The sequence below is a fragment of the Chiloscyllium plagiosum genome, chromosome 22 (assembly GCF_004010195.1).
Source record: "Chiloscyllium plagiosum isolate BGI_BamShark_2017 chromosome 22, ASM401019v2, whole genome shotgun sequence".
Lineage (NCBI taxonomy): Eukaryota > Metazoa > Chordata > Chondrichthyes > Orectolobiformes > Hemiscylliidae > Chiloscyllium > Chiloscyllium plagiosum.
In genome coordinates this window covers 39,418,327-39,440,683 of record NC_057731.1, presented here as the reverse complement: position 1 = coordinate 39,440,683, position 22,357 = coordinate 39,418,327, and the positions used below count along the sequence as shown (strand labels likewise).

The following is a 22,357-nucleotide window of genomic DNA, read 5'->3' as shown; positions in this document are numbered from 1 at the left end:
TGTGGGTTAGAGTAGAAAGTAAAATCTCTGCCCTGCGGATGAAGGCACCTCCACACATCTACTAACCCTAGCTCCTTATTCAAATCCACCAATTGTCTGGATCTAAGAGATATACCTGCATTACTCTTGGGTATCCTATCTATCTCTGGGTCCACAGTACAATTAAAATCTCCTCCTATAATTGTGTAATGAGCCCCAAAAGCCATCAGTTTGGAGAACGCTTCTGTTATAAATTTGAAGGGGTGTGCCGGGGGACAATAAAGACTCAAAATTCCATACTCCTCTCCATTTATGAGGGCTTTGATCAGTATAAAACATCCAGATTCATCTTTTATCTGACTTAAGATTTTGAAAGGAAGGTTCTTCCGAATGAGAATGACTACTCCCCTACTTTTGGAACTAAAAGATGAAAAGAAGGCCTGATCGAATCCTCCCATTTGTAATTTTAAGTGCTCTTTATCCAGTAAGTGTGTGTCCTATAAGAGAACTATATCAACCCTTTCTGTTTTGAGGTTTGATAGTATTTTCTTCCTTTTGATTGGCGAATTACTCCCCTTGACATTCCAGGTGCACCACCTAATCGAATAACTAACCATGATCGTCCAGGCAAGTCCAAGACCCCCCGGGGAGAAGAACCCTGAGCACAGACCGTAGAACATTCATAAAGTAGAAATTCTTTAATACATTAACACCAATATAGTTAAAAACTATTTCTAAATAAGAAAAATATAAAACGCATTTAAAAGAAGATTTCCCCCCTTGTTCCTGGGGGGAATCACTACCTGTCAATAAACCCGTCATATCCTCTCCCAACCAGCGCCCCGCCCTTGACTCAGGCACCACATAATAAAGTAAATAAATTCACATGTACTATAAAACCAAAGTTAAAGGTGAGTGCCCCACCCCCCACCCCCACCAACACTTGGATACATTTAGTAAAGATAATACAAAGTATAAACACATAAAACTATAAAGTTACAATCCCAACAAGTAATAGATAACTAAGTATAATAACCGAAGAAGAAAAAAAAACCCGCTCTAAAAAAATAGAGGTAGGACAGAGCAAATGCCCCTACCCCACACGAATCAACTAAGCTGCCCGGCCTGTAAAAAATTTAAAAATCACATAGCGGATAACAAATAAGACCCCCCTCCCTGCCCCCCAGAGACAATATTAAACAATAAAGGGTTGGAAAGAGAAAGAAAAGGTAAACCGGGAGGGGGGGCAAAATAGCATCATTAGCCGTACGGTTTAATTCTTACAGTCTATTTAAGAGAGTCCAAAAATTCTTTAGCCCCCTCCGGTGATCCAAAATTATAAACGGATCCTTCATGGCTGAAGCTCAGCGTTGCTGGGTAACACAAGGAATACTGGATGTTTAAGTCTCTCAGACACTTCTTCGCCTCATCAAATGCCCTCCTTTTACAGACACGGCTGAAGAAAAATCCTGGACTAGCATAATCCTAAAGCCTTTGTACACTATGGCCTGGGGTTCCTTCCCCAGGATTCTAGAGGCTTCCAGGAGCATCGTTTTCTCTCTATAGCATTGGAGCCGGAACAGAACTGGGCGGGGGTGCTGGTCTGATCCAGGCCAGCGTATAGCAACCCAGTGGGCCCACTCTACCCCCACCTGGCCTGATCCGGACTCCAACTTTAATATTTCAGGGAGCCATTGTTCCAAAAAGACTGCCAGCTGGCCTTCCTCTTCCCATTCGGGAAGGCCCAGCAACCGAATATTTTTTCGACGACCCCCGATTATCGAGATCATCGATGTGCTCCTCCAAGGTCCGGACTCGCTGTTTGAGAGCCCGGGCCCGGCCCACGGCCGATTCAGCAGCAGTCTCCGAGGTCGCGGCCTTTAGCTCCGCCCCTCCAACACGATGTTCAATTTCTCGGTCGTGCTTTTGCAGCGCAACCGAGAGTGACTACCACCTGCTCCGGGATTCTTCAATAAAGGCGTCAATCCTGTCCTGCAGCTTGTTGATCCCAGAGATCAGGCTCACCCCTGAGGCAGTCACGGACGTGTCCGCTGCTGCTGGAGGGGGTGGGGGAGGGGTCCCAGCCTGTTGCAAGTTGCGGGCATTTTTTCCTTTAGTCATTTTAAGCACAGCACCAAACTGTTCAAGTTTGGTGCAAAATGACTAAATATGCCGGGTAAAAATTATTTTTAATGGTTTAGAGGATGTGGTGGAGGCGGGTACCCCACTTTGTCTAGAGTACTACGGACTCAGACTTGCTGGATCGCCGCCATCTTGAATCTCCCTTGTGTTGTAGGTTGATTTGAGTGAGTTTGTGATCCATAATCCTTCTGGGATATTTCCTGCTTTCTTGTATTTCTGCATTTTGCTCAAAAAGTGCACAATCTTCAGGCAGTCAATGCAAGCAGTCACTCCATGTAATGTTTTATAAATTCCTATATTGGAAATAGAACCAGTCTGACTCAAGATTGGGATACAGACAGACTCTAACCTCACAACTTTAATGCATTGGCTGAGCTCTGATGTCACCTTTTTTTTTAATAAAACCTTAACTTATCTAGAGAATGTGACTTAAAAGAAGTCCTCAGATTTACATGTTAATGAACCAAAATCTGCAACCCATTCTAAAAGATGGAAGATTTAACAGGGATCTAGACTTGTTCAATATATCGTTTCAATTGCATGACACTGTAATCTTTTGCTATAAATTCTGTGTCTTATGGTCCTGCTCCACAGCTACCTGATGAAGGAGTAGCGCTCCAAAAGCCAGTGCTTCCGAATAAACCTTTTGTAAGATAACCTGGTGTTGCGTGATTTATAACTTTTTCCACCCCAGTCCAACACCAGTTCCTCCACATCATGGTTGGTCTTATCCCTCTCGTATCCAACAAGCTGTAACGGGATGTCTTTTTTTAAAAATAGAAGTTGTTTCTTGGATGTGAGGGTTGCTGGCTCGACATTTACTGACCATCCCTAGTTGCGGTGGAAATGGTAGCGATGGGGCTGCTTTCTTGAAGCAGTGCATGTGTAGTGCAGTAATGGATGGAGTTCACGGGCCTAGTGACAATGAAGGAATGATAACATATTTCCCAGTGACTGGTTGGCTGACTATCAAGTGTTATGGGGAAAAGTGGATATGAGAAATATCAGATGAGCCATGATCCTACTGAATGACAGAGCAGACTCGAGGGGCTGAATGGCCTACTCTGGTTTATATTTCTTATGTTGAAAAATGTGGGGCTGGAAAAACACAGCAGGCCAGGCAGCGTCCGAGGAGCAGGAGAATTGACATTTCGGGTATAGGTCTTATGGATATTTGCTGAATTTCCATATGTTATAGTTGGAAGTCAAAGATGAGCCTCTTTGTTTCTATTTGTACACACTTTTGTACTTCCCTTGTTCCTCCTGTTTGAGTTTATAAGGCTGGAGGTTTGCCCTGACCTCTATTCAATGTTGTATCCACAATTGTGGAAAAATCCTAAGTTTAAGCATCAAGAAATAGTAACTGAAATGTGGTCCATCATCCACAGTTCTGTGGCCTTTGACAAGAACGACCATCAAAAACAGAAAAATTGGCACACTTTGTTAAAGTGAATTTTGTATTGTTACCTCATGGTGATTTCTTGTCACCACCGGTCATGAACAGGTCAGGAAATACTGTGATAAAAATATCTGTACATCCCCCAATTCAAATGAACATCCTAGATCTAAAACATTGCCTTGGGGATATAGCCAAGTTCCAAACGAATGCCATCTACAAGTTTGGTGATGGCACACCACTGTGGTAGGATGGATATCAAACAACAGTAACTCAGAATACAGAAAGGAGATAGAGGGCTTGGTGCAATGGTGCAATGATAACAATCTGTCTCTCAATGTCAGTAAAACAAAAGAACTGATCATTGATTTCAGGAAGAAAGGAGGGTGACACGCCCCATCTACAACAACAGAGCTGGGGGGGAAAAGATTGAGAGCATCAAGTTCATTGGAGTGATGATAACCGACAGCCTGTGCTGAAATTCCCACATAGATGTGACGGTCAAGAAGGCACAACAGTGCCTGTTCTTCCTCAGGTGGCTTAGAAAATTTGACATGTCCTCAAGGAACCTCACCAACGTTTAGAGATACACCTTAGAAAACATACTATCCAGGTGCATAATGGCATGGTATGGCAACTGCTCTGCCCAAGACTGTAAGAAACCAAAGAAGGCTGTGTGCATAGCCCAGACCATATCAGAAGCAAACCTCCCATCCATGGACTGAACTTACATTTCTTGCTGCCACAGAAAGGCTACCAACATGATCACCTCCCACTGCAGTAATGCTCTCTTACAACCTCTTCCATCAGGCAGAAGATACAGAAGCTTGAACACACAACAACAGGTTCAAGAACAGCTTCTTCCCTCCTGTTATTAGACAGATGAATGGACTCTCTAATTTTAAATAATGTTGATTTTGCTAATGCTGATCTTGCTTTGTGCACTTCCTGTGCAGTTGTAACTGGCATGTCTCGCCCTGTCTCAGCACCCTATGATCTGCATGTCCTTGTTTGCTACGATCTGCCTGTACTGCTTGCAAAACAAAGCTTCTCACTATAATTAGGTACACGTGACTACAATAAATCCAATCAAATCAAATATGAATTATTTGATGAGAAAGACTGACACCTTTTTCCTATTGTCCTTGTAGTCCTTGCAATAATACCAGAATCATTGGGTAACATTGAAGATCGATGTCGCTCAAAGAATTTATAACTAACCCAAACATGAGTCTACATTTGGGAATTATAGGTCCAAAGCCATCTGTTCCTCCATAGGATGCTGCATTTGGCATTTTTCATTTTGTCTTGACCAATCTATTTACCAATGCTCATGGACCTGATGTGTACTTTCAGCATTTTCTGTTCCTATTTTGCAATTATGGAAGGGTTTGATCAAGCAGACACAGGGAATTTATTCCCACCTGAATCCTGGAATAAAGGGATTAATGTAGGAAGAAAAATTGGATTGGTTGTATCCATTGGAGTTTAGAAAAATGAGGGGCCATCTTATTGAAACATCAGATCTGAAGGGGACTTGACAGGCTTGATGCTGAGTGGTTGTTTCCACTAAAGGGAGAGACTAGGACTTGGGGAAATCATTTAAAAATACTTTAAAAACTTAAGGTAGAGGTAAGAGTATTTCTTTTTTCTCTCAAAATGTCATTGGCCTATGAGTTTTCTTCCCTAAAAAACAGTGGAGGTGCAATCATGGAATATTTTTAAGGATGAGTTAGGTAGATTCTTGAATGGCAAGGCCATCAAAGGATTTAAGTAGAAATCAGGAAAATGGAGTTGAGGCCACAATTAGATCAGCCACGATTTTACCAAACAGGTTTGAGATATCAGATTACCTACTCTTGTTCCTAATTTGTGTAAAAGCTGAGCTTCCAGTTGCCTGCCATTTCAACACACCACCTTGTTCTCTCACCAACATCTCTGTCTCAGGCTTGCTGCAGGGCTCCAGCAAAGCTCAGCACAAACTGGAAGAACAGCACCTCATTGGGAACTCTATAGCCTTCCGACTCAATATCATGTTCAGCCATTTTCAGTCTAGAGCTCTCCCGTGCCCTTTCTCCAACCCCCACACACCAGCCTTTTGTTTTATTCATTCATTTTGTGGAATGTGGGTGTCACTGGTTGGCCAGCATTTATTGCCTGTCCCTAGTTGCCATTGAGAAAGTGGTGGTGAGCTGCCTTCTTGTTCCGCTGCAGTCCACCTTGTTTTCACATGGTCTGCTATTACACACAGCTCATTGTTAGCCACTAATGGTCCCCATTAATAGCTATTCACCCTCCTAGCCTTGAGCTTTCCACTCCTTTGCCTGTCCAACTGTCCTCTCTTTGGGCTGTCTCCACCTACTATTTACTCCTTACCCCACTCCCACCCTATTTTCTGAAAAACACCTAATATTTTCCTATTTGCCATCAGTTCTGAGCAAAGGTCATTGGACCCCGAAATGTTAATTCTGATTTCTTTCCACAGATGCTGCCAGACCTGCTGAGCTTTTGCAGCAATTTCATGTTTTTATTCCTAATTTGGATGCTTGTTTGCTTCATTATGTAGCTAATGCCTGCTTCAGATGTTGGGTGGATTTCTGAAGCCAGGCGATGGTCCTTCAATTCATAACGAGCCAGCTCTTCCTCCCTGCTATTTTGGAGATTTGAGGTTGATCAGAACTTGCAAAACAAATGCTTTGTGGCTGAGGTTTTATGTCAACATGTCAAACCCACGTGTACAAATTGTCAGCACGGGATCTGCTCTCCTGACTGCTGCAAGCATTTGGCCCATATTGGCAAAATTAAAAGAATATCCTGATATAGTTCACAGTTTGTACTGGTATATAGATATGTGGGTTTATTGAAGGATATGTTCTAGGTATTGATGATGTAACAGTGAAGCATTTTTGTTTTACTTTGGCTTGATAGCACCCCCTACAACAAGAAATAAAGACCTCAGCTATTCCAGTTGACTCCCCCATATGTTCAACTGGGCTTTGGAAGGAGCTCAACAAGAAGCTGACTATCCTGGATCTCAATGTTCAGACAGAGTTTCTTGTAATGACCTTCCAGGAGTGAAGACTCGACCTGTCTTTACAAAGACGTCATATACTGAATGGTTCAAAACTTTCAAATGTCGTTCTCCTTAGCAAAAACTCAGCGCTGTGTTAACACAGGCATAATTGACCTCAGCAGGTGTGATCCATTGAAAATTATGGTAATAGGCCACACCTTTGGATTCAGGAGGGGATGGGGGTTGGCATCTGGATCCCAGAAGATGAAGGAAGAATTGTTTGTATTTAAGGAAACAGTATTTGTGAAGTATTATTGAAGGAACCAGATTGTTCTTCTTAAGGGGGATATTCACCTTCCGTCTCAAGAACCTGCCAGTTGCAAATATACAGGAGCATCTTAATGGAATACACCAACTTAAGAGTGCAGCCCACCATTACCTTTGGAGAAGGGATAGACAATCACTTTCGGGGCACGACTTGTGACACCCACAGACCATGTATTGATTTATTCAAATGGAAAACAACTGATAGAAAAGTCAAACAAAAAAAAATGGCAAGAAGACAAGATGCTGAAAATCTGAAAACAAAAACAAAAGTTGATGGAAAACCTCAGCATGTCTGCCAACATCTGTGGAGAGAAAGCAGAATTAATGTTTTGGGTCCAGTGACCTGAAACTGATTGTAACTCTGAAAAGGTTGGTATATATTCCAAACCTTGAGGTGGAGGTTTGGAGGAGGAGTAAACCATAAGTGGAGATGGCACCATGGTGGCTTAGTGAATAGCGCTGCTGCCTCAGAGCACCAGGATCATGGGTTTGATTCCACCCTCAGGCAGCAGTTTTTATGGAGTTTGCACATTCCCCCTGTGTCTGCGTGGTTTTTCTCCGGGTGGTCTGGTTTCCTCCCACAGACCAAAGATGTGCAGGTTAGATGGATTGGCCATGGGAAATACAGGGTTACAGGTAGGTGGGTGGATGCGCCTTGGAGAATTGGTGTGGACTTGATGGGCCAAATGGCCTGCTTCCACATTGTTGGGAATCTATAATTCTATGGAGCTGAGAGAGAACACCAATTGAGCAGACAAAGGAATGGGTAAAGGTCAGCCTTGGAGAATGAATAGCTGGTAATGGGGACCAACAATAGCTGCCAATAGGTTGGTTGTGGTAGCAGCCCATGTGATGACAGGCCTGTTGTGTGTGAGAGTTGGGATAAAGGCATGGGAGAAGGTGCTCAGGTCTTCATAAAGTTTTTTTTAATCCTGGACACCTTTAGTAAATTACTACGTCAAGGATAGTCAAATAAGTGTTATATTACAAAATGAAACTCACAATCCATGAGCAAAAAAATGGCAACAAGAAAATGTGTAGTCCAAATTTGATAACATAATAAAAAGTAGCAATTACAGTAAAAACATGTTTGCAATATCCATTTATTTATAAGGAGATTTCATTTTACTGAGATTTCATTGCTAATATACATCAATAGTAGAAACTTGGTTTAACTCCATAATTTTAAACACATTCTCTCACATAATGTACACATTAATACATCTTTCTGCTACATCCTGCTGATACAGATTTGTTCAATACTACAAACCTAATTTATACACATTTACTCAATCATGATTTAACTTTAGAAGCAAAACAAAATAATTAATGAAACTCAGTTCGATTATCCCTCACCACAATGCAGAATAATTGTTGGCCTTGGGTTTCAAATTCTTTTAAATTTGTTTTTCTTTCCACCATTGATCCATATACTTACTTCATGGTAGCATAACGCTATCCTGTTCTGGGTTAATTTAAAGGCCATTGACATGATTGCCATACCAGTAATAATTAAAATAGACATTATCATGAAAAAATTTGGATGTTCAGGCACAAAGTCTCCAAAGCCAATTGTGGTAATTGTAATAAAGTAGAAATAAAAAGAATCAAGATATTTCCATTTTTCCCAAATTGAAAGTATCCCTGCACCAAAAAGAATGTAGGCAATAATAACACCTATGATAATCATGATTGGCACATCAAACTTTTCGAGTTCTTGTCCCAGACATGGAAAAAAACTGTCGCCTTCAACTGGCTTTAGATCCAGCTGGGGACATGACTTACTTCGACTTCTCTTGCAAAGCTCAAAAGTCTTCTGATTAAAGTTTTCTTGAACAATTAATTTTTCGAATATTTCAGTTTTCCTCAACAGCTCAGATTTCTTTTTGACAGAAGACTGAGTGTTCAACACACTTTTTATACTCATTGGTGTAATGATCACATGTGAGCCCCCTTTCAAAGAGATGGACCTTGTTGCAGACTTTGCTTCCGATTTTGAGAAGCTCTGTTTGAATGAAGACAACCTTGAGGGGGGTTCTGAGGGTGGTGGAGATGTATTCTTTTTTAGTCGCTTTCTTACGTGGTTGTAAACTTTGGAAAGTAAAGCTGCCAGCTTGTCTCCAACATCAGTGATGACTAATAGCATAATGGGGATTCCAAACGTTGCGTAGAACATGCAGGCAATTTTTCCTCCTACTGTTAAAGGAGAAATATGACCATAACCTAAAATTGAAAAGGAATATATTATTCAGCATGACAGTAGAATACTAGGCAATCGCTACGGGCAGTTTCTCTGACTATCATATTTATACATGTGCTGTTTTCTTTTACATGCTTTCTGGATATCTAATATTCTGTTACCCTGTCAATTAAAAAAAAAACAAAGTATTTGGATGCTGAATTGCTGCAGCTGCTATGCAGAGTACCAATGCTAATGAGATATAGAACATAGAACATAGAACATTACAGCGCAGTACAGGCCCTTCGGCCCTCGATGTTGCACCGCCCTGTCATACTAAACTGAAGCCCATCCCACCTACACTATTCCATGTACGTCCATATGTCTGTCCAATGATGACATAAATGCACTTAAACTTGGCGATTCTACTTACGATACAGGCAAAGCATTCCATACCCTTACTACTCTCTGAGTAAATTAGATTAGATTAGATTAGATTAGATTACAGTGTGGAAACAGGCCCTTCGGCCCAACAAGTCCACACCGACCCGCCGAAGCGAAACCCACCGAGGCAGCAGTGCTAACCACTGTGCCACCATGCCGCCCCAAAAGTTCATGAAAATGTTCATCTGACAGTCTAAGGACGCAGAGTAGGAAGTTTAGGACTGAAATGGACAGAGATTGGTGAGCCTGTGGAATTTTCTGCCACAGAAATACATGGAGGCCAAAACACTGAATGTTTTCAAAGAGGATTTAGATGTAGTACTTAGGGCTAAAGGGTATGAGGTGAAGTAGGAGCAGGGTACTAAATTAGATGATCAAACACTGAATGGCCTAATTTTGTTGCTATTTTTGATGTTTCTACGTTTGGCTGCTATTTCCAGCGAAATCAGGAGTGCATTTAGAAAGGATATGCTGTGCAGTGACCTCAGTTTGCAATTTAGGTCTATATGAATGGAACCAAGTCTATCAAATTGCAATTTAAATATGTTCATTGAAACTTCATAGATTATTAGTGAATATAAGAAAGAACTTCTGTTTTAGAGATAAATGCAAGATATTCACCAAAGCAGAAATTATTTTCCACTCTAATAATGCTGGGGGTAGGTGTAGGGAATGCAGGATAACTAGAGAAATTGAGGGTTTGATTAAGAAAACGAAGGAAGCATATGTCAGCAATAGACAGAAGAGATCAAGTGAATCCTTACAAGAGTATAATGGCTTTAAGAGTATACTTAAGAGGGAAATCAGGAGGGCAAAAATAGGTTTGGCAAATAGGGTTACGGAGAATCCAAAGGATTTTAACAAATACATTAAGGACAAAAGGGTAACTAGGGAGCGAATTGGGCCCCTCAAAGATCAGCAAGGCAGCCTTTGTGTGGAGCCACAGGAGATGGGGGAGATAATAAACGAGTATTTTACATCAGTGTTGAATGTGGAAAAGGACATGAATTTATAGAATGTATGGAGATAGATGGTGACATCTTGAAAAATGTCCATATTACAGAGGAGGAAGTGCTGGATGTCTTGAAATGCATAAAAGAGGATAAATCCCCAGGACATGATCAGGTGAACCCTAGAACTGTGGGAAGCTAGGGAAGTAATTGCTGGGATCGCTGCTGAGATATTTGTATCACCGATAGTCACATGTGCGTCATAGAGTCATAGAGATGTACAGCATGGAAACAGATCCTTCGTTCCAACCTGTCCATGTTGACCAGATATCCCAACCCAATCTAGTCCCACCTGCCAGCACCTGGCCCATATCCCTCCAAACCCTTCCCATTCATATACCCATCCAAATGCCTCTTAAATGTTGCAATTGTACCAGCCTCCACCACTTCCTCTGGCAACTCATTCCATACACGTACCACCCTCTGTATGAAAAGATTGCCCTTTAGGTCCCTTTTATATCTTTCTCCTCTCACCCTTAACCTATGCCCTTTAGTTCTGGACTCCCTGACCCCAGGGAAAAGACTTTGTCTATTTACCCTATCCGTGCCTCTCATAATTTTGTAAACCTCTATAAGGTCACCCCTTAGAGGTGTCCAGAACTACAAGTCATGGGTTTAGGGTGAAAGGGGAAAGATATAAGAGGGACGAAAGGGGCAACTTTTTCATGCAGAGGGTGGTGCATGAGTGGAATGAGCTGCCAGAGGAAGTGGTGGAGGCTAGTACAATTGCAACATTTAAAAGGCATCTGGATCAGTATTTGAATAGGAAGGGTTTTGGAGGGATATGGGTCACGTGCTGGGACTATATGAGGTTGGGGTATCTGGTCAGCATGGATGAGTTGAACTGAAGCATCTGTTTCCATGTTGTACATCTCTATGACTGTATGACTATATAACCACACTGTTTTATAGACTTTTTTACTTGTAGCACTGTCAGTCATCAATGTGAAATGTGATGGACAATGATCTTTCAGCAGATTTTCCATAGCCTCCATTCTTCTGGTTCTGACGTAAGATCAATGACTTAAGCATTGAGTTGGCTTTTCACTCTGGAGTGGACAAGTCTGTGTGAAATACGTTTACAAAGTGTATTTATTCAATTGGGAGACATCATGGTCCCAAGAATTGAAAGCTAACACCAGGGTGTTCACAACTGTGTGATGATTAAAATTACCATGGCTCTCAATTTAAGTACCTCTGGTTGTTTTCATAATGTTTTTGGACATCATCAGCAGCAGGCAGTTTGCTATGAGCTGAGTGATCTCACAGGTTACTGATGCAATCTTTGTGGCAATAGTTCATCATCTTCATCAGCCAGCAGGAAAGAAATACACTGAGATCTGCCAACATTACTGAATTCCACAGATTCAGGGTTTTATAGCTGAAAGTGCCTAACCCTTAATAGTCCTCATCACAAATGATCTCTGCATGTCAATAGGAATGGTTTTCATATGGATAATGTCCAACTCTTCTACGATCCTTGGTGTTGTTAGTTGAATCCCAGGCCAGATGGTAAATAATGCAACTAGACACCACTCCCATTCTTGATAATGTGTTTTTACAGAATGCTGCATTATGTCTATGTATCATTCTAGTAACCCAGCCATCTTTATATTCTTTTGAAAACTAATAAGTTCAATTCATCCAAATTAACCAGATGACTGTCCCTTAAAGATGCAATCATCTCCTTCTTTTCCACTGAATTTGAAATAATGCAACTAAAAAGGAACTAAATCAAACCAGTTTATCATATAGCTGTCTTTATAACTAAGGTCAAATCACAAATTTTAAATTGGAAGCTGATTTGGTGAATGAGTCTGCACTCCTGCCCCTGCAGAGTGCATTGGTCAGAGAGCCACCCCTCTCTATCTATCTTATTTTGATAAAATCAATCAAGTGAAATCCAGAAACAGCACTTTGAAAGGATATTACAACGAAAGAAAATCCCAAAAGGAAAACTATAAAATGTAAAGTTTGGTTTTGGGGTAAGCGATGCACTCCAGACCTTGTTGTGCCCACTGGTTGCAGAACCATATCTCTTTAGAAGTGGCTCAGTAGTTACCACTGCTGTCTCATGGTGCCAGGGACCCATGCTTGCAGCCTTGGATAACTGTCTGTGTGGAGTTTACATGAGTTTCCTCTGGCAACTCATTCCATACACGTACCACCCTCTGTATGAAAAGATTGCCCTTTAGGTCCCTTGCCAGAGGAAACTCATGTAAACTCCACACAGACAGTTATCCAAGGCTGTAAGCATGGGTCCCTGGCACCATGTCTGCACGGATTTCCTCTAGGTGCTTTGGTTTCCTCCCACAGTCTAAGGATGTGCTGGTTATCTGGATTGGCCATTGGTAAATTGCCCAGTGTTGTCTAGGGATGTGCAGGCTAGATTAGCCATGGGAAATGCAGGGTTATAGAATAGGGGGTGCTGGATCTGGAGTGGATGCTCTTCAAAGGGTAAGTGTGGACTTGATGGACTGAATAGCCTCTTACAGCACTACAGGGATTCTAAGTGATTTATGTATTTAATTGATCAATTCTCTTTATTGGTATTTCTTAACAATGTAGTAACATGCCATTACAAGTAATGAGATATCCGAGGCTGCCCCTACCTGTAATTATAATGTTTCCTTCATTTGGCAGTACTCAACATTTCCCCTTTCAACTAAACCATAGGCTGCTAGGTGACAAGAGCTAACCCGTCAGCCAGTGTTTTATGATCAGGAGCACAACCACCAGCCCAGATACCAATGCAATAAAACCCATGAAGAAATAGAGGTTCTGGCTGAAAAAAAATGATACCCAAAACATAACAAAACAGATTTACTTCAGTAGCTCAAATAATTCCATCTTCATTTAACAAATGACTACAAGATTGATCCCTTCCTACAAATTATCCTTATGTAACTCCCTAGTGACTGTCTTGTATACTCAGTTAGCTCATCTTGTGCTCCCAGGAGATGTGTTGCTGGGCTACTGTATTCCTTCTCATTGCTTCTGTACACTAGGGTGGACCTCTTTAACGTATCTTAGACATGCTTAATGCCAGCATCCAAGCAAGTGCCTGGAAACTCAAGATTAAGTGATCTTTCCATTGGGCAGGGCTGCTGTCTTCTTCTGCTCACTGAATACAATATGGAACAAGACAGAGACTGAGAGAAGACCAGAAAATGCTGGGCAAACTCAGCAAGTCTGACAACATCTGTAGAGAGAGAAACAGAGTTAGTGTTTCATGTCCATTGACTCTTCTCACTGTGGATCTGCCCACCCTGCTGAGTTTCTCATAAGTCTGTTCTGTTTTTAATTGAGACGGGAACAGATCTGTTGCTCTTGAGCTAGCAGAAGGTTTTTTTTTTATGCCAAATATGTGATAGTTAAATCTAAGTGGAGGAGGCAAGCAATATGGTTCTAGATCCTTTGGTGCTTATTAACTAGCCCCACCAGTTGCCATGCTCCTGATAGATGTCCTGCCACCAACTTGTTCTTGAACTGGCAACAGCACATGGATGAAGAGTAGCTCTCATCCTGTGGCTGCCTGCCCTTGGTCTGGTATATGAACTTGCCCTGCAAGAAAGGAGGAAGTGACTCAGTAAATGTGGCATGAGACGTTTTGAGGAAGTGCAACCTTCCTGCAGTATCCCCATGTCTTTAAATTCTCATAGTAAGCAAACATCTATCTATTGTGTATGGCTGTGAGGATTGACACTGAAATGTGCCATAAGCACCACCCACTATGATGATATCATATGGAGTTGTGGGCAGAATGGATCAGGTATGTGTGCGAGTGAGACCTAATATTTAGATTCTCCTCATTGTCTCTCCAACAATGCCTTTTTTAAAATCAATTCAACCTGAAACTAGAAACAAGGTCTTATTAACAGCCTTTCTGCTCATTTTTCTTCTCCTGTGCCGACATCCAAGGTCTATGCACAACTGTGACTTCTGGACCTGTAAGTCAGTGCTGTGAATGGCAGTTGGCATGGACCCTAAGGACAGCTTTACGCCCAGCTTAGAGGGAACGTAATAATTGCAAAACACTCAAAGAGGATGATCAGAGACCTTTACAATGAGAGCAATTCATACAGTGTAGTGAGCTCATGCATCACCATTGACCCTGATCTTGGATGTACTCACTGAACACATATACTTCTCTGGGGTAGAGAATTCTAAAGATTAATATCCTTTTGACTTTAAAAGAAATCTCCTCAACTTCAGTCCTAAATGACTAGACTCGTTTTCCAAGGCTGTGGCCCTGTGTTATACATTATCAATCTAAAGGAATAAATTTCACCCCATGTACCTTGCTAAGCTCTTTAAGGATTTTATGTTTCAAATAGATCATTCCCACTGTGTTAAACCCCAGGGAATATGGACCTACTCAACTCAATCCCATGAAGCAAGCTCATGAGACTTAATTGCACTCGCTCTGGCTCAAATGTGTCCTTCCTTCAGTACAGAAACCACAACTGGACAAAATACTCCAAATATGGCATCACCCTTATTCTCCAATCAAAAACTAACACATCTTTTTCCTTCCTCATTGTGTGCTATATTTTCATGGTAACTTTCTGTGATTCATGTATAAGCACACTTTGGGTCTTCTGATTTCCCCGTCTCTCACTTTTCAAAAATTATTCTGTTTTGTTTAATTTTTCCTGCAAATGTGAATAACTTCACACATTACTGCATTGTATGTCATCTGTTGTGTTTTTGTTCAGCCTCCCAATCTGTTTAAATCACTCTGCAGAAAAATAATAATCAGTTAGACAGCTTACTTTAGTGATGCTTGTGAGATCCTTGTATTTTTACTGCATTGTGTCCAGGTTCTGGGGGCTGGATAATTGGTCTGGTATTGATTCATTCTGTCAACTCTGCCCTCTTGTGGCAGCTAGCGTGTTTTGATAACTTCTTGGCACCTGTTGGATAGAAGATATACCTCCTCTACTGACCACCAGTCAATAACTCCACCATAGTGTCAAAAAATTGGAGGAATCAGCTTCTTCTGTGACCTGTACAGTCCTCAGATAAGTTTTCCTGCAGCCAAAGAGACTATTCCCCTTAAGAAGTGGAGACTACCATTACATTGCATTAAAATGTGCACTATTAATGGGTGGGATTGAGAAGAGCATCATCCATTGTGCATTCAAAGATGGGCTTAAATTAATTTCTGTACTGTGACAACATTCTTTGACAAAGATAATTGGAAAAAGTTTGATAGAAATTGGCAATACTAGGAGAACTCATTACAGTTTGATACATTTTGATGACATTAGTTGATTCCTAAGGGTATCCAAATGCTAACTGCTTTCTGAATTTAGTGGGTGATGAATTGTGCTATGATTCTTGAGTTAAATTTTGGCTACCTTCTAAAAATTTAGTCAGAACTTCATTATTTATGAGTTGTGGGATTTTAAATAATAAAAGTAATGTGGGAACTTTATGCTAGAGAAAATATATTGTTCATTTAAAGCAATAAGAGCTTCAATTTAGAATTAGAACTAGCTTTATTATACTCAAATCAGTAGTGAAAGGTTTACAAGTCACCACTTACGGTGCCACTTTAGAAACAAAGGTACCTAGGTACAGATTCTTAAATATAAATTCTTAGGGAAAAAATATTAGGAAAGGAAAGAAATAAAATGTTGAGCATTATAGATCATAGAATTAAATTAGAAAATGAAGAAATAAAATGTTCAGAATAACAGCATTACAACCCTGTCCACGCTGGTACCCAGTCTCTAATCTGCCTCAGGCCTCTATTCCAGACCATGCTGGTCTTCATCTCAAGGTCTGGGGACTTCTCTGGAATCATCTCGAGGCTGGAGGTCCACTCTGAGGCCATGCTGGGCTGAAAGACCACCACAGCAGGCCACCACAAAGGCTTTAAGAATTAGATTCTTCAAATGTTATGCCAAATATATCTACATTATTTTTCCATCTCTATTTTAAAGGGGATATTAATCTGCTAAAAATTAGTAGTAAGACATCTATTATTTACAAAAGAATTTCACATTAGACATTAGACTAATAGTAAGTCTATTACTATTCAAAATATATCAAAGAATTAATTTAACATTTCTTTAATTCCGGAAAGGGTGAAAATAGATAAGTCCCCTGGGCCTGATGGCATTTATCCTAGGATTCTCTGGGAAGCAAGGGAGGAGATTGCAGAGCCATTGGCCTTGATTTTTATGTCCTCGTTGTCTACAGGAATAGTGCCAGAAGATTGGAGGCTAACAAATGTGGTTCCCTTGTTCAAGAAGGGGAGTAGGGATAACCCTAGTAACTATAGGCCGGTGAGTCTCACTTCTGTTGTGGGCAAAACCTTAGAGAGAATTGTAAGGGATAGGATTTATGAACATCTGGAAAGGAATAATGTGGTCAAGCATAGTCAGCATGGTTGGAGGAGAGGCTAGAAGGTTGGGTGAGCACGTTTGCGGATGATACGAAAGTCAGTGGAGTTATTGACAGTGAGGAAGGATGTGTCAGGTTACAGCGGGATATAGATACGCTGCAGAGCTGGGCAGAAAGGTGGCAAATGGAGTTTAATGTAAGTAAGAGTGAGGTGATTCACTTTGGTAAGAGTAACAAAAAGATGGGGTACTGGGCTAATGGTCGGAGGTACTGGGCTAATGGTCGGATACTTGGTAGTGTGGATGAGCAAAGGGATCTTGATGTCCATATACACAAATCTCTGAAAGTTGCCACCCAGGTAAATAGCTGAAAATGTGTTGCTGGAAAAGCGCAGCAGGTCAGGCAGCATCCAAGGAACAGGAGAATCGACGTTTCTGAAGAAGGGCTTATGCCCGAAACATCGATTCTCCTGTTCCTTGGATGCTGCCTGACCTGCTGCGCTTTTCCAGCAACACATTTTCAGCTCTGATCTCCAGCATCTGCAGACCTCACTTTCTCCTCCAAGTAGAAAGTGAGGCAGACTGCTTAGTCTGTCGCTAAAGACAGTGTTTATGTAACCTTGATGTTTCCTGTTTGATCGGCGCAACATTGAGGGCCAAAGGGCCTGTACTGCACTGTATTTTTCTATGTTCTATTCTATGTTCTATGTTTGTTACTGTATTGTGACTACATCTTAAAATTGATAGTGCAATTAAAGGAAATTGGTGGTTCACCTTACTGGTGAAAGTGTTTCATATGGTAGTACTTGAAGATCCTCTTTCTAAAGAATACTGGTTGTTGCATGTAAAGGTTACACAAAGTGCAAATGTGGATTTGACTCAGATGATTCAATACTCAGTACATTGTGCTTTTTATTTAGGTGCTGATATTGAAGCCAGACCCCATTTATGGGGTGAATATCTCTTTTTGATATTTCTTAAGATATTGGATGAGTTTCAATTACCGGGCAGCATGGGTCCTTATTACAAAATAGCTATAAGATTGTCAGTCTCAGTCAGATAGGCCAGACAGAATGAATTGGAAAGAAAAATGTCATGTTGACATCAATAAACAATAGATATATATTCCTGGACAACCTCAGGGTGAACTTGTACTGGATATCTAACCACTTACATAATGGGTGAATAGCTGACATGAATGACAGAATGTTCTTTCACATCCTTCACTTTGATGTACACACGTTCAAACATGTTCAAAACAAAGGAAAAATTCCATAAGTTGATACCCCTTCAAACCTGGAGACTCCTCCTTGGATATTACATTGAGCCTTTGGAAAATAATGTTGGTATTGTTGACATAGCTTAGAGGAAGTCGGGTAGAATACTGTACCTGCAATGAAATGATTGTCTACTAAACTACATTGTGGCCCGTTACTCCTTTAAAAGAAAACAGCCAGAGCCAAGTAATTGATTTTGTGATTTGTTTTGAGATAATTCTGTAAGACTTTATGATGTAAGTCTTTCAAAATGCTTGCCAACTAATAGTAAGTGTATTACTATTTAAAATATATCAAAAAATTAATTTAACATTCATTTGTTACTTTATTATGTCTATATCTTAAAATTGATGGTGCAAAGTTCAAAATTATTTGAATTAACGTAAATTTTTGGCCTCACTGGTGGAAGTGTTTCATTCAAAAGGAAAAGAAATACTACACTTTGGTGCACTGATCCTTTTATTCCTTTCACTTAATGTTAATCACATATTTATGGTATCAATTGTTCATGAAAATGAAAGGCCCCATTTAAGCCGGATAGTATTGTTCAGATGAATGTCTAAGATTCACTGCTTGCCACATTACATTTCATTTTCTGTGTATTTATCCTATGAGAACATTCCTTTAGTACTAATAATGATTACAAATTTATTTTAATATTAAAGTCATTGAGATTTTATTCATAACTTTTAGCAATTAAATCATTGGGGTTTGCTTCTAAAATGAATTGTCCAGGTCCTTGTGCCATGGGTAACAAATCACATCAGTTCATCTCAATAGGAAATTGCCAGTTGGGACTTATAGAGATTCCCATTCAAACAGTGCTAACAATGGTAATCTTGCTAGGTGTACTTGCCTACAGTCCTCAAACTCATCTAGGAGGGATCAGCCAGGCTCCAGTGTACATAGATATCAGGAAAATGACAGTTGCTATTTTTGCACAAGATAATATCTTCATTATTGTGGTTGATAAGACCCTCAACCATGTCCAACTCATCTCCTACACTTCTGTTCTTCCCCTCCCAGAACAACAATAAGGTTCCCCTTGTCCTCATTTTCTGATCCATCAGTCTTCACATTCAAAGGACCACTTTCTGCTATTTCTTTCACCTCCAACAGGATGCCACCACCAACCACATATTCCCTTCCCCTCCAGTGTCAGCATTCTACCATTCCCTTCATGGCATCCTGGTCCACTCTTCCATCATTCCCAACGCTTCTTCACTCCCTCATTGCACCTTCCCATGCAAGTTCAAAAGGTTTAATACTTGCCCATTCACTTTGCCCCCTCCTCGCTGTAATGAGCCCTAAGTGCACCTGCCATGTGAAGCAATGTTTCACTTACACTTCTTTCAATCCATTTTCTGCTTAGGCATTTCACAGCCTCTAGTACTCAATATTGATTTCCACAACTTCAGAATGCGAGCTCAGTACTCTAGTTTTCTTAAATACCTCACCCTCTCCTGGCTGTGTCTTCTTTGTGTTTTGTGGGCTTTGCTCTCAGTAGAGTGGATTCACTTTCTTGTCTCTAATCTCCAGCATCTGCAGTACTCACTTCCACCTTCCTAATTTGTCCACTTACTCCTCCTCTGCCTCTGTCCAAAACATTAAAAAAACATCATTTTTCTGCTCCCTTCAGTCTAAAGAAGAGTTAAACTGAACTCAGAATATTAACACTGTATTTGTCTCCTCAGATGCTGCCAGACCTGCTGAGTTTCTCATGCAAATTTTTGTTTTTGTGACAGAATTTCTGTTTCCAGCATCCACAGCTTGTTGTTTTATATGTTTTATCCTGAGTTGGAATCTTCCAAATTTAATTTGAATTCATATTAATATATACTGATTTTATAATTGTGTGTCTCCATAAATATGGTTATGTGATACAAAAGACAGCTATGAAAAGGATTTTAATCCCCCTAAAGTTACTTTTTGTAAGGAATCATAATATAATGAGAATTGCAGCTCACACACATCCACACTCACTTAATTGCTTGCAGATTAAGGATTTTAAAATATTTGTTCACAGGGTGTGGCTGTCATCGCTTTGGTCAGCATTTATAACCCAACCTTAATTGACCTTGAGAATTATTTCATTCGCAAATTTGCATTTTTAATTCAAAGCTTCACCCTTAGTTCTAATGAATTGAAAACCAAAGACGGCATATCTGTTGCATTCTGATCTACTTTACTGGTACTAGAAGCCCTCTATTGGCACAGTGTATTCAGAAATACATCCCTGTAAGGTGAGAAAGTGATTAAAATAATATATTCTCTTTTCTTTTCCAAAAGGCATATATTTTTGTTTGGGTACAGTTGGGTTTGTGTTGAATGCTTCACTTTAGCTGAATCAAATAGCTGTTTGTGTTATGACCCTTGACAGTGAATGTTAGCAGAAACAATGCATTCCCACACAAAAACAGATCACTCAATCAGAACTTGTGCCATTCCTTTCATCTTTCAAGGTTCTTGCACACTTTCCAGCAATCATGACTGGACAGCAATCAAGAACAATAATACTAACTGAAGCTTACTCTCAATAGTTGAAACCTCCCTGAGCCTTTCTTAACCATCCGAACTGACATCAATTAACTCAGTGCCGATCAACATTGACACTGTGAACTATTGATCTGCATTACTACACGTTCAAAATAAATTGCGCATTTAGCCTCAAGACAGCAGGACAACTTGAATGAGGCAATTAAGACTCAGAATAGATACCACTGTCAGCACATTTATTTGAAGACATCTTTACCCAAGTCCCCTCTTTGGTAAAATATTTTAACCATTGGTTAGCAACAGAATGATGAATTTAGTTCTTGTATTATAAATATATGTCCAACATCACTGCCAACAACTTTCAGGTTACACTTACTGATGGATGAAGCTAAGAACAAAGTGGATTGATTAGGACATGTTATAATATTGTCATCAATTTCCCCTTTGTCAGTTTTAAAGGCATGTATATTATCTTATCTAATTTTGGTAAGATGCACTAAATTTTCTATCATGTTGATATTATCCCCATGCTCGTTGCTTTTGCTCAGAATGTATATCAGCACAATCAATACAGGCTGTGACAGCAAAACTGTGATCATTCAGAAAGGAAAACAAGGTAATTTTTTGAAAACAAACAAATTATAGATATTGCCTCAGACAATTGATATATTCTAAACTGGTGGCTTGAGTAAAGGCGTGCTCAAATATAATGAATTGGAACTCAGCACAAAGTTACTGAAACACTGGGAAACTAGGAAACACTGAGGTAACTCTGAACAAAGCTCATATTTGAAAATTAAACGAGAATCAAATTGTAAACATTCACAGGTGAAATTTGCATATTACTTCATTTAATCGTTTTAGAGACAGGTAACTTACCCACAGTTGTGAAAACAGTGCAACAGAAAAACAGAGACCCGAGAAAATTCCATTGATTTTTGTTTTCATTAAGGGTGGACCAATAACTTTGGAAATCCATCAGTTTTTTCCTTATGTTTTTCTTAAAGTACTGTTTCCCAGATGCAGTTTCAATCCCTAGAAGTAATTATATACATTAATGCCCTGGTATAACTCACAGTTAAAACACAGTTTTGAGACAGCAGGATGATATTGCATATAACAAACTCAAGCATTTATAATATTTCATTTTGGATAGATTTAAGTTTTAAAGAAAGATTCATTCATATACCAAGTGAAAAGCAATTATGCAAACAATTAAAAGGAAGGTAAATTCAACATACCTCCTTTATCATGAGTTTGGTTGGCAATTTCCCACAGCTCATTCAAAAAAATATCATAGTTCTCTGCTGATTTGTTGGTGCTTTCTAACTGCTCAAACAGAAACGCTCCAAAAACAGCATACATTACCAAGAGGAAGACCAAAAATAAATGAGGAATAATGGCGTGCAGAATTTTGAGACTCCAAAATTTGCATTTTGCAGCAGGATTTTGCTCAGGAGCAGACATCTTATTTGCAGTAGGCAATGTAAGGGAAATGTCAGTCGCAGCAGTGTCTCTGTCTTTTAAACGCATTACTCAAGATAGAGTGCCTCACTTAAAATAACCACCGAGTGTATGGTGATGAAGGACTTAAGGCAGTCAACAAATTAGCTGGGCTTTCAACTCCCCAAGGGGAAAACAAACAGCCTTAATAGCAACATTTGCTAGAAATTAATATTGATTCTTGCAACTTTAATGTGAGCTGGTGAAAGGAATATTTGCAGAAGTTCCCTCCGAAAGC

At 40.1% G+C, this 22,357-nt stretch overlaps 1 protein-coding gene across 1 annotated transcript; it reads right to left on the bottom strand.

The window, feature by feature from the left end:
• Positions 1-7,942: 7,942 nt before the first annotated feature.
• kcnk18 (potassium channel, subfamily K, member 18) lies at positions 7,943-22,156 on the bottom strand. The gene is made up of 3 exons (XM_043712220.1): positions 21,858-22,156; positions 21,496-21,651; positions 7,943-9,080 (listed from the first exon to the last, which is right to left on the bottom strand). The coding sequence occupies exons 1-3, from the start codon at positions 22,147-22,149 to the stop codon at positions 8,245-8,247; spliced, it is 1,284 nt and encodes a 427-aa protein (XP_043568155.1). The 5' UTR covers positions 22,150-22,156; the 3' UTR covers positions 7,943-8,244.
• Positions 22,157-22,357: the final 201 nt, after the last annotated feature.